A 12,881-nucleotide genomic window follows, 5' to 3' on the forward strand; every position below is an offset into this window, starting at 1 on the left:
AATGGCATAATTTAGGAAGTAGAATGAATATTTGAGTATGAAGTGTCCAAATAGCATATTTCTGATCTGTGATTAAGGGATTGAACATTTAAAGAATACTTTCCAAGAGCATGGTATACCTTTGTCTGGGTGCTTTATATACATATATATCCTACTACTGTAATGATTTTTCCTACATCCTTTCACATTTTTTTTGTGTGTGTATTGGCTGAGAGATACCAATTCTTCAATGGAATATCCTTTCTAGAAGGTTTCATAGTTAAATTTTCACAGCTAAGACATAGGCCGCGGTATCTGACTAGCTTTTTGACAACATTGTTATTGCCCTGACAAGGGAATCTCATACTATAAACATTGTTTGAAGAAGCTTCTAATTGTATTATAAATAGTAAGTTAAAGCAGAGATTTCTACTGGAACATACTGTATTCTTCTGTAAGAGAATGAAGCAGGGCAAAGGAAATACAGAAAGTGTTAAAATTTGAATGTGACTTAAATACAAAATTTAGAATATTTTGGTTCTGAAACAAATGCATGAGAACTATGGGAAATCAAACGTAAAACTGATCAGAGCAAAACCAGAATATTTTTCTTTGTTTCAGTTACCTTAAAATTCTGTGTTTCTAACATTGTTGTTTGTTCGCTCAAGTTTTTTTTTAGTAAGAAGAAAGGTTTAGGCTTCACATACATTGGAAGAGACGATATTCTGTCCAAGTAAAAAGTAGACTATGTGGTATATATATGTATGAAATATGTAGTCTGAACAACACAAACGTGACCATAAAAATAATTTAAAAACAGATGTAGATTAAAGTAATGTTCAGAGTCTGATAGGGCAAGGCAATAGCAAAAGCATACTGGTGTTTAAATAGACACCTGACAAATAGATCAATAAATAGAATCAAATGAATTAAATAGACTGAATCAGATGTTTCACTATAAAATTAGGATTGCTACTGTGAATCTAGATTTGTGAATTTTATCTCTTAGCTAGTTTTGTAATTTGCTCAAATAATTCACCAATCAGATGGTAGTTGTTCAATTCATTATATTCCTATTAACTACATTATTGGAAATGAGCATGGTTAAAAAAAAAACTTGCCAGGAGCAGAGATTGTGCTTTACAGGATTATTTCAAGAAGCATTTCTTTCATTATTTTCCTAGTTTGTGCACTCAAACCATTACATTAAATTTAAAAAATCTTTTCACTTTCTTTGGGTTATTAGACATAAAACTATCTAGAAAAAACCCCAGTAAATAGGTGGATTCTAATTGAATATGTGGAAACCTGTTTAGCTGATGAAAACTTAACAGTGTATATACATAGTAACTTTAAGCCCTGGCTTCCTGTGGGATTTTCTATGTTCTAACCTCTTTTCAATACCTACAGATCTTTGAAATAAGGAACATTCAGAATTATGTGGTTGTTGCCTTGTGGATATTTTATGCATCAAAACACTTGGAATAACAAACTGTTAATGGACCCAATTATTTGTATACAGTGGGATCATGTGCTTCCGAGTGATTTCCCTTATTAAGCCTAGATGTCTGGTTCCCTTTTGCCTCAAAAGCTGTGATCAGGACCAGATCCCTGTTGAATACAGGTGCACTGAATAATGCTTTTATTTTTGACCAAGATAATGCTATGAAAAACCAGTGAGTAATACAGTGGAAGAAAAGAGGGAGGATGAATGAATATAATAACAAAATCCCAGTTAGGCCTTCTACTTTTCTACTTGTTTCTATAGTTTTGAATCATTTATTAAATTTGGTTGGGGCGGTGTTTAGTATTATTAGCTGTTCTGTTAAATTGCTATAGGAAATACATAGATACCATTTTCTTGATGTGTATATGTTTTGCTTTCAATATCAGCTGTAATATTCCTCTTAGAGACATGACATTTTTGAGGATATCTAATTTCTGAGATACTTATGGAAATGTACATACAGTTGTGATACAAAACCAAACAAAGACTTTTTTTTTTTTACAACTTGCTTCTTTCTCTCTTTTCTTCATCGCCACCTCCATCCCTAGTATCTACTTACTCCCAAATTACCTTTGCAATGAAAACACACTTAAGAAATTTCAACTTCAAGTGTTATTTTATTTTAAAGGATTTTGGGGAGTGGAAAATAGAACTGCAGGGTCTTAAAATTTGAAAAGCTTTATGCTTACAGCTAGCGTTTTTAATACAATGCTGCAAATTCTCACCCTGCATAAGCTATAATTTGCTTTATCCCCAAGGCAGTAAGGAAATTCTTACGTACAGCACATTTCTGTAGTTCAATAGCAGGCTTTCCTTTTTGTGTAAGTGTAATTTTTTTCTGTGTTAGAATTATGTCCTGATAAATACATATCATTAGCGTGTATGTGTTACTTGATATTTGAATTTGCCTTTTTTATTTTTTCAGCTCTGAAAAGTTGATTAAGGGTCAGTGTGGCTAGCTACTCTACCTAGTAGGTTTTTGTGCTGCTGTTTTGTAATTTTGAACAAGAGCTGGACAGTGTGATGCTTTTTGAGTACTTTTCCAAGTGATGTTATTTAGTCTTGTAGGAACCAACATTTCAGGTATTTTAGCAAAGAAATGGAGTTGCATTGTTATGATTTCTTTAGCTTCACTCTCTCTCTGCCGTGTTTCTGTAATCGATGATTTCTCAAGAATCTGCAAATCAACAGGCAACCATTTTTCCCCAGTCAAGTAACTGCTGCCTTTGCTAGGAAAATTCCTGTTGCCCAGGAGCTTTTAGACAACTAAAAACGCTGTGCAAAAAGAGCAAAATGTAATTACTTTTGTTGAACAATATGTTGACCTAAACTTAACAATTAACTGAACAGCGTGTTTCACTGCAGGCTGCACATGAGAAGGTACTTCCCTCTGCTGCTTATTCATAAATCTTGCTGATTAGCAAAACCTTTCATTTTGCCCATTGCTTTACTGAATTCCTCCTGTTTCTCTGTGCATTCCCATTTGGATCCCATGTCATGCTTCGGACTTGTTCGTGTTGTTCTTCTGGCAGCACAATGCAGACGCACAGTGGAATGGAAATCAAAGCAAGAGCTGCTTTTGCTTTGTCCAAAGGCATGTGTCTGCAAGCCTGTTCTGAGTTTCCTCTCCTGCTTGAATCTGGTGGGATGGTGAGACATGTAAACAGCAGGCATTCTCTCCCATCGGTGCATGGACCAAGGTTTTGGTTGAAGGCAGTAATTCATGTTTTTATTGCCTTTCACCGGAGGCCTTAAAGCTTGAGCAAATGTGGAAGGTTCTTCTGCTTTCATAGATGGTAAAATAGCTTGGTGCACTGTGCTCTGCTGGGGTAAGTGGGGAGGAAAACCTGGGTCCTTTATTATTAGTTAGATAATCTGTTCTTATTTGAGCCATCAGGACTGTTTTATCTAATTAGATATACACTTAAGATAAAAAAATTCTTCCAGAACACTGGATGTTATCTATTGGAAGGGTTAGAAAAATCAAACCTGTTGTTTATTTTAAAAACTGGATGCCTCCCAACTCCCTTCCCTCTCTTTCTTTTTTCTTCCTCCCTGTCACCCTACTGTCATTACATTACTGTTTAATTTTTCATAGCCCATATATAATACCACCACTTAGGACAGGAATGGGAAACTACTGCACTATATCCTCTGCTTCAGTGCAGTTTAGTCAGGTAAAATACAAGTCACCCAAGCAGCAGCTTTCTTAGTAGCTAAAGGTATTTGTAATTTGATGTTCACAGTGCTGTTAAAGAATGATTGCTAGAAGGAGTTTGTATGCAAGTTTCCATATAATTTAAAGCCTTGTGCTACATGAAGAAACGTAGGGGAGAGCGTGGGATCTGACAGTGAGGTTTTTTCCATGCTCCCTCTGTTATGGACTAAAATCACTCTAAGGAGCTGCTGACCTGGGAAAGTATCAGTAGGCTTCCCAAGTGAGCATTTATTTTGCTGCTCCTGTCCCTTCTGTCATGGTTTAACCCCATCTGGCAATTAAGCACCACGCAGCTGCTCGCTCACTCCCCCCCTCCTGATGCAGTGGGATGGGGAGAGAATTGGGGAAAAAAGAGTAAAAGTTGTGGGTTGAGATAAAGACACTGTAATAGGACAGAGAAGGAAGGTAAAATACTACTACTACTAATAATGAGAATAGACAAAACAAGTGATGCACAATACAGTCGCTCACCACCCACTGACCAGTGCCCAGCCAGTCCCTGAGCCATGGTGTCCCCCGGCCAACTCTCCCCGGTTTATAGGCTGGGCATGATGTAATATGGTATGGAACATTCCTTTGGCTCGTTTGGGCCAGCTGTCCTGGCTGTGTCCTCTCCCAGTTTCTTGTGCACTCCCAGCCACTGCTGGCTGGGCAGCATGAAAAGCTGAGAAGTCCTTGACTTAGTATAAACACTGCTTAGCAACAACTAAACCATCAGTGTGTTATCAACATTATTTTCATCCTAAATCCAAAACAGAGCTCTATACCAGCTACTAAGAAGAAATTAACTTTATTCTAGACAAAACCAGGACAGCTTCTTTCTACCTACTGCAGACTCTGCTGCAATGAGAACACAAGGACTGAATAATTTAGGCCTGATGTGTGATACCACACAATAAAATGGTTTAGCGCAGTACAGGCTTTGCATAAACTAATGTAGGTGTAGTGTCTAGGGTACATAAAACATACAAAAGGTCTGGGCTGAGAGGTAAGAATGATTGGAAAACACCAAAACTACAGCACAACTTTCCTAATCTCTATGTATTTTTCTACTCTGTCCCATGGAGCATCTATACTCTCAGAGCTGTAAATGGTACGGTACAAGGCATCTCTGTTTCTGCTTACAGGGCTTTTTTTCCTTTGTTGTGTCCATTTTTATGAACTTGATTTCAGATGAGGTATCATAGAATCATAGAGTATCTCAAGCTGGAAGGGCCCCATAAGGATCGTCAACCCCCACTCCCTGTTCCTCTTAGGACTACCTAAAGCTAAACCGTATGACTGAGAGTGTCGTCCAGATGCTCCTTGAACTCTGACAGGCTTGGTGCCGTGACCACTGCCCTGGGGAGCCTGTTCCAGTGACTGACCACCCTCTCAGTGAAGAACCTTTTCCTAATGTCCAGTCTGAACTTCCCCTGATGCAGCTTCATTCCATCTCCATCTCCATCCTCCTCTTCTAGAGGAACTGAATTCCATGGCACCATTTGGTATTTGGCAATGTTTGGTATGAAAGGGTGTCCTCTTTATATAACACAATGACAAATGTGAATATGAAGCCCTGATTAGTTCAATTTAATACACTGGGTTTGCACCATTGTAGTGAAATATATTGTAGCAGTAGGAGATGATTAAATGCCAGAAGAAAGCATAGTTAAATTATGTAAGTTATTTTTCAGTTACTTTGAAGTTAACCTTTATTTTTTCCTGCAAATGATTTGTTTAAACATGGATAGTCTCTGTTAATAAAGCTGTAGCGATACTTCTTGGCACTGCAGATGTGGGAATATGATATGTGCATAGATGCACATAAAATGTTGTGGTCAAAGTTTAGTTTTACTTACAGAAGGTTTTTAACAAGTACAGCGTACAAATTTGAAAAGATTTGCTGAGACTGCATTCTGGGCATTTCTTTTCTTAATTCATATAACCACTTCCAGTATGCAGTTATCTGGATATCATTAATTATCTGAATATCTGAGACTCATTAGGTCCAGATTGCAGAAGGCATGTTAGTTATGCATGCTCCATCTGTTTAGCTGATTTAAAAATAAAAAGTACCTACTCCACGATACAGGTTACAAATCTTTAAGAATGCAATTAACGTTCCTAACCAATACAGAAGAGATTATGCAGCTTGGTTAATGCATTATCCAGGCTGACTGACTTATGAAGTTGGTTTAAAAACTGGTGACTTTAATAAATGATTTTCTAGCATATGCTCCTTGTAAGATATTGCCAGGAACAGAATAGAAAGGAATCTCTGTAAATAGGAACTGAAATAAAGTGCAAGAATAACATGCTCTAAGTCACCAGGAAAGGAAAAACAGACTTTGAGGACTGTGGTGAGCAAAGAGGAGAATGGGAAGCTGTGATGTTTTCTCTTTGATGTGGAATATCTATTTGCAGGTTTTCTGATGAGATATAAGCTAGCCAAGTACAGTGGTAAGGCAGTGTCATGCTCCTCTGAGCTGTGTTTAAGAAGGGAGCATGACAGACATGTGGTGGAACTGTAGCCCTGATTTTTCATCCTGCTGTCTGAACTAGTGGACAGAACTTCTAATATTACGTGATACCCTGTACGCTAAATTTTGCCAAAAAAGCCAAGAACGTTTATTGAAGGTAATAGCCTGTGACCCCTGAGCCGCAGGCTCAGAAACAGTTTCATTTATTTAACTTCATTACATTCTTGGTTTGATGTCAGACTGTAAATCTGCACAGTTGTCTTGTGTATTAATACAAACAAATGGATATACATCAAATTTTTCTATAATCAGATGTAAAGAACAACTTTGTATTTTCTTCTATTAGCAATGAAAATTATAAGGAGGTATATGTAATAAAGCCCTCGAAGCAATAGATATTTTCTGCACAATGCACATGGTTAACATGCAATACAAAGGACAACTACCTCTATATAATGCAGATTTCTTTTATCCTGCAGTGCATTGTTGAGATGTTTGTCCGTAGGGGCAGCACCTTCCCTTGAGCATATCAGTGTTGCAGTGGTTAAGGATTTTGTAGTGAGGGCCATGGTTTTAAATACTTCACCTCACAGACTCATAGGATCGTTTACGTGGGAAAAGACCTTTAAGATCATCAAGTCCAACCATAAACCTAACACTGCCAAGTCCATCACTAAACCATGTCCCGAAATGCCACATCTACACATCTTTTAAATACCCCCAGGGATGGTGACTCCACCACTTCCCTGGGTAGCCTGTTCCAGTGCTTGATAACCCTTTCAGTGAAGAAATTTTTTCTAATGTCTAGTCTAAACCTCCCTTGGCACAATTTGAGGCTGTTTCCTCTTGTCCTATCGCTTGTTACTTGGGAAAAGAGACTGACACCCATGTCGCTATAACATCCTTTCATGACAGCATTGACCCTATTCTTGCTCTCTGGAAAGCTTTTCTAACTCTGGTAACTTGAATTTTGCAAAACAGTAGCCATTTATTTAGATTTATTTATTTAGATTATGCATTCTTTTGCTTCCTATCCAACACTCCTTTTACAAGGTAGCTAAGTGCTCTTAATCAGAGGTGAGGATAGGTGGGCAGCAAATAAAATGTTGCGTCTAACACAATTGATACAGTACTTTAGAATAACAGACACTGCGGAAGTATCAGAGTGAAATGTTACTAAAGGTGTATCTTTTAAACTTTAGGCTGGGCGATGCAGGTTGCTGCCTTTGTTTTCATTCAGAGAAAGTGGGAAGATGACAAGAGTCACTTTGAAAAAATGCTGGATTATTTCTGTGACATTCGTGAACCATTACAACTCCTCATCTTTCCAGAAGGAACTGATCTCACAGGTAGGCTGTGTTTGTCGTGTCTTAGAATGTTCAACGTTGAAATTCTTTGTTGTTTATGGAAATAGTTTAAAAAAAAAAAAAAAAATCCAAGGCAGGAACAAGCCTGCGTTCTCATGGACAGTAGAAATTATAGTAAATGATCATATGTACTGATTCATTTGAGAGGCACAAATGTAGTTCCACTGAGACGCTTTGCCATTCTTCCTGAAATAACTTACATTTCAAAGCATCCGATGATCGAAATGGCTTTATATTGGCCAGCACTGTATGTACATTGCATTAGCAAAAGTAGGTTTCAAGACCTGGAATAAATCACTTGCATGTCCCATTTCCCATATTACTGTGGCAAATAGTGCAAAATCATTTAAGACCTATGGAAGAGTGATTGAAGAGAAGAACTAATGATTCTATTAGATTTCTTGCCTAATGTTTTAAGAGGAGAAAATGGAGATACTTGTTCCTTAGGCCATGTGTAAGCAGTCTGTATCTACCTCTATATGAAAAATACCTCCCTAACACAAGTGTTGACTTTATCATAAGAGTAAATTTAATGAGTTTGATCCTGTAGTATTAATTCTTAATAAAATATCTACTTTAATACAGGTATCTTATGGCATTAGAAGCAAGTTGCTAACAAGTATTGAAGACGACTCAATTGACAATAAAAGAAAACATTATATGAATGTACTGTGAAGGTTCATGCCTGCAGCATGATTTGATAAGCATCATCTTTGAATAGAAAATCAATTACAATTAAACTTCTACCTTTTAGCTTATTTAAAAGACTTTTACTATACTTTGCATTGCAGGTATTCTCAAATCGTATTTTATTGCAATGCCAGATCAGTGAGTACTAGACACAGTATAAAAATAACTAACATATACTGCTATTTTTTTCTTCTGTATTCCCGATATCATTAAAAATGTGTACGTATAGTATTCAAATGCTATCATGCTGTAGGGAATTGTCATCACTTGATCAGCCTTCCTGAAAGAGGATAAATTCATCATACATTCTTGGGCTGCTTCATGTGATAGCTCTTGTTGAATAGTTATTTTCTATCTAAAATTAGGAAGAAGGATGGAAATTATCTCACTTAAAATTTTTTTTTTTCTTCAAATTAATGAACAACTCTCCCCTCCTACGTCTGAATTATGAGATGAAATCTTAATCTTATTCATGGAGTCAGGAGATTCCTCCTTGGGTCACTCATACTCTTTCTGAGGTGTTTCCATCTCAAGATGATTGAAAGAATTGGATGGATTGTAATTTATTCCATAAATTATGTATACCTTCTAATCCCTCCCAATATTCCTTAGAGACAACAGATTTTAAAGAACTGAGGAAGTTTCATACTACAGTTTAAAAAAAAAAAAAAAAAGAATTAGGCGAGGACTGAGCAGCTGTGGTGTGTTAACACTTGTGCTGTGGAGTCCCAAAGCCAGTGCTGGGGATGCTCCCACCTGAATCTGAAGCTGCTTAAGGAAACACAGGGTTTTCTGTCCACTGTTGTAACTGATAGAAATGACTTAGACAAATCTAAGTTTATGCTGTTTATACCATCCACTGAGAAATTCATGCAGACAAGATTCTTCACTTAATATTAACAAATTCTCTAATTGGGTTTCTGAACACAGATTTTTTCCTTTTTTATTTTTAAGGTATTTCTGTTGTTTCGGTTTTCCCTCCTTATACGTGTGTAACACGTACTCTTTAACTTTGCAGTGTCAAATGGATATCCGCACTAACTGCGCTGTTCTTCTGAAGCCACCGCAGATGGGTGGTGATCGTTTCCCCCCCCCCCGGTTTGTTGAGCAGCCCAGGGAGGAAGCAGTGCGGTGGGAAGGATGGAGTGATGGGCAGGGAAGATGACAGGGTGCTGCTTCCTTGGGCAGCTGTGCTGGCTTCTGACATGTTAAACTGTCCGGTGTTTAGCACTCTATCCTGCCATCTGTAATGAACGCCACCTTGATATTATATTTGTGCGTAGTAAGATGTATAGAGACAGGCAAAACTGTGGGCCTTTTTCAGTGAAAGTAAATAGCTCTTCCTATCTAACTGTCTTCACAGGAAACATTAGCTCATATATTTTAAAATATTATAGGAAACAGGGCAAAATCCCTTGACAGGCTAATCCTGACCAAGCAATAATTTTATGCCATGTGAGAATGATAGAACGTAATAATGTATTTTGTGTAACATTTTGAAAAAAAAGATTTTCAGAAAATTGTTATGTTATTGACATATTAGGACCTATTGCAACCTCATGTTCCATCTTTTAGAATAAGAAATAAACTGCAGTTTTGTTCTGAATGGTCGCTCAATATTCTAGGGGACGTTTTGCAAAAGCAGAGGCAATGGCTCTTGTTTTCTGACCAAATTCCAAAACTGCTAATTACTTCTGAAAACAAAATCCACAGCAAAAGTTGTAGTCAACGATCATATGTACTGATTCATTTGAAATAAAATATGAAAAATAACGTTCTACATGTACTTCACTGAAAAGCGGAATTGCTGTGTGGCTCTGTGCTACTATCATTTTTTTATGCTCTCAGTGGCTGCATGACAATAGTAGATGTACTCTTCTTTATAAGAAATTGTATCATGTTTTCAGGTATTTGAGAATGAAAGATTTCAAAGAAATTTAAAGTATGACTGTATTTATACACGGGCCACTGCCTGACTTCAAGTTGGGAAAGTACTGTGCGGTGGAAGATGCTACGTAAATAAATGTTAGAAATAGTAATGTCATGAACACTGAACAATGTATTTGCAGACTGGATGTATAGGGTCTGAGGTAATAATTATATACTTATTTCTGATAGGTTGGTCATCTTTTCACTCTGGAGTACTTCAAGGTTAAAGCTAAGTGCATCAAAGGTATTTTATTGTAATTGCTTAAAAAGAAGCCCTCAGCAGATAAACATATAGCCAGACTTTCTGAAGCCCTGAAGAAAACAAAGCAACTATAAGCGTAGCGCTTCTGGAAAGCTGGAATACAACCCACCATTTTGCTTGTTCTTTTGTTTTCCTTGGTGTTCCTTATGAGATTCTTTGTAGTGATTCTTCAGAAAGCAATAACAAAAAAAAAAAGTTGCTGTATTGCTCTGCGCCTGTTAAAGCCTCATTTCCTATGGATTTGTGTCTGCATCCCTATACATGGTCTCTTCTTCACTCCAACTTCTCCTTTTTCCTTGTGTTTCCTTCCGTGTGACATTTCCTCCACAAATCTCTTGCTGCTCTCTTGGCAAGAGGCATCGTGTGCTGTGGCTCATCCTCACCGATACCTGCGTTAACCGACGGACCGCTGCATGCTGTGCTGAAAGCCTTGACAGACTAAAGACCCATGGAGCCTGCCCTGGCTTTTCCTGTTATTAAGATCTCTACTGCTGGAGGCTTCCCTTTACTCAGCCATTGGTTTTTCTGAAATTCCTGTGGGGCTTAATTATCTTTGAATCTCTTGTCTCTGTCAAACTTTGTTTGCAGGTGGCAATAGCTTCAAAAGTTAAGGGGAACAGGTGGACAGAGTGTGATTGCACAGACCTTTTTTCCTTGAGGAACAGCTAAAAAACAAGTAGGAAAGCTTGCTAGAGCCCAGATTTTGGCAGGAATGTTGTGGTGTGGATCACATACAATATTCCATCTAGAAGGTAACAATGAACTGCAGCTGGATTTTTCACTTTTCTAGTAAACGTGGTATACTTTGGTAATGCAAGAAAATATTGTTCAAAAGCTCTGATAGAGGTTGATTTAACATGTAATAGTCTGAAAATAGCACAAATAAGAACAATTGCTCAACTTTTTCTTAAAATATTACCTGTGAGCAAATATAGCTTTTATGCTTTCTATGCAAACCTCTAATAGATAAATGAGGAATTTTTTTTTAAATTTTTTTTTTAAAGAGCAACTTTTGGAGTACTCATGTATTCTTTTGCTGTCTGGTACCAATATTGTTTGAGAGTACTTGAAGTCATAGAAGTGCATGCTTTTATCACAAGTCAGATTAAAGGAAAAGGTAGTGCTTAATATTCAACTTTCAGTGCACTAGTACTAGCAAAAAAAAAAAAAAGGTAGTTGAAAGTTGATCAGAAATTGTTGTATTAAAGTTGTCAGAATCAGCTTTCCAGTAGGATGATGAGGGAAGTCTATAATTCTTTTGGGTGACATCCAGCAAAACACATCAACCTGGACAACGTTGAATCTGTAAAAGCATGTGAGCTTGTTTGAGAGGAGCCAATACTGCGTACATATTTCATGGGGAGCACAGACTTAGCTTTTCGTTGGGTACAGGTCTTGGAGTTTTAGTTCCAAATACTCTTCAGACTCACACAAATGCAACTTGTTACTGCATTATGGCTTTCATCAAAGTAAAATTCTAGAGATTTTTTTTTTAATTCAAAACTAGCTCACAATTAAAAATATAATTTGACTTTTAAAAAAAATTAATTTGTTCACTTTATCCTCTGGTTTTCAGAAGCAAAAGCAATTTAACTTCTTAAAAATCTGTAACTCAAAAATCAAGAAAATGTGTTAGCATAATTTCTTCTTCCAGTTACTTTAAATGAAATTTTGAAGTGTGGTGCTTTTAGAACGTGCTGACTTTGAGCTTTTCCAGTAATTTAAAAATGTGATAAATGGGAATTTGCCCACATAATTTTGAGATAAATGGGAAAAAATGTAATCAAATTATGTACCAAAGGCAGCACAAGAGAAAAAAAAAAAAAAGAGGTTATGGCCAGAACTCTTAAATTCTTGTTCTTCTGTGTAGTTTGACAACGGGTCTGGAGTAGTGTCTAAAGACTCAAATTGGAGTCCTTGTACTTGTCACCACCCCAAAGAACATACCCTCTGAGAGGCAGCATGTGTTAGCTGAAGGAGACAGGGGAGGAGAGGCAAGTCACTGTGAGACCAGAGGAGACGGAGCATGAAGCAGTTCTGGATCAGGAAGGGTCCCATATCACCCTCTATTAATAAACTAGCTGCTTTCCATAAAAATAGATTATTCTACTTATTCTTTTTTATCATAGGAGCAAATAGAGCCAAGGAATTAAAATGCAAAATACACCTAATAGGAATGCTGAGAAATAGGAATGCTGTAGATTTACTTTGGCTTACAGTGTAAGAAAGAAAATACTTGTTTCTAGAAAGCAATGCTTACTCACAGTTTTCAGAGAGAGTAAGCAAGAGGGGGCATTACCCTTAGCCAAATGGTGTGAGTGATGTTCTGGGACTGAGGAGACCCAAACTGAGTTCATTTCCAGTTCCTCCTTCAAGAGCTGCTTTATGCAATTTGTGTTGGTTGGAAGCAAAGAAGAGAACATATGTTCCCTCTTTTTAAGGAAGTGTTTTCACTATCAGGCTTACA

General features: G+C 37.2%; 1 protein-coding gene across 15 annotated transcripts in view; it reads left to right on the forward strand.

The window, feature by feature from the left end:
• LCLAT1 (lysocardiolipin acyltransferase 1) overlaps window positions 1-12,881 on the forward strand; it is a 120,993-nt gene that overhangs the window by 50,382 nt on the left and 57,730 nt on the right. For 14 of the 15 annotated variants that reach the window (XM_069799988.1, XM_069799983.1, XM_069799984.1 and 11 more), the window contains one exon: window positions 7,369-7,515. The exons of the other annotated variant lie outside the window; for it this stretch is intronic. In XM_069799988.1, coding sequence (XP_069656089.1) covers window positions 7,369-7,515 — 147 coding nt within the window. The remainder of the gene's footprint in view (window positions 1-7,368; window positions 7,516-12,881) is intronic. 15 annotated transcript variants of the gene reach the window in all.

The sequence above is a fragment of the Haliaeetus albicilla genome, chromosome 13 (genome assembly GCF_947461875.1).
Source record: "Haliaeetus albicilla chromosome 13, bHalAlb1.1, whole genome shotgun sequence".
Classification (NCBI taxonomy): Eukaryota; Metazoa; Chordata; class Aves; order Accipitriformes; family Accipitridae; genus Haliaeetus; species Haliaeetus albicilla.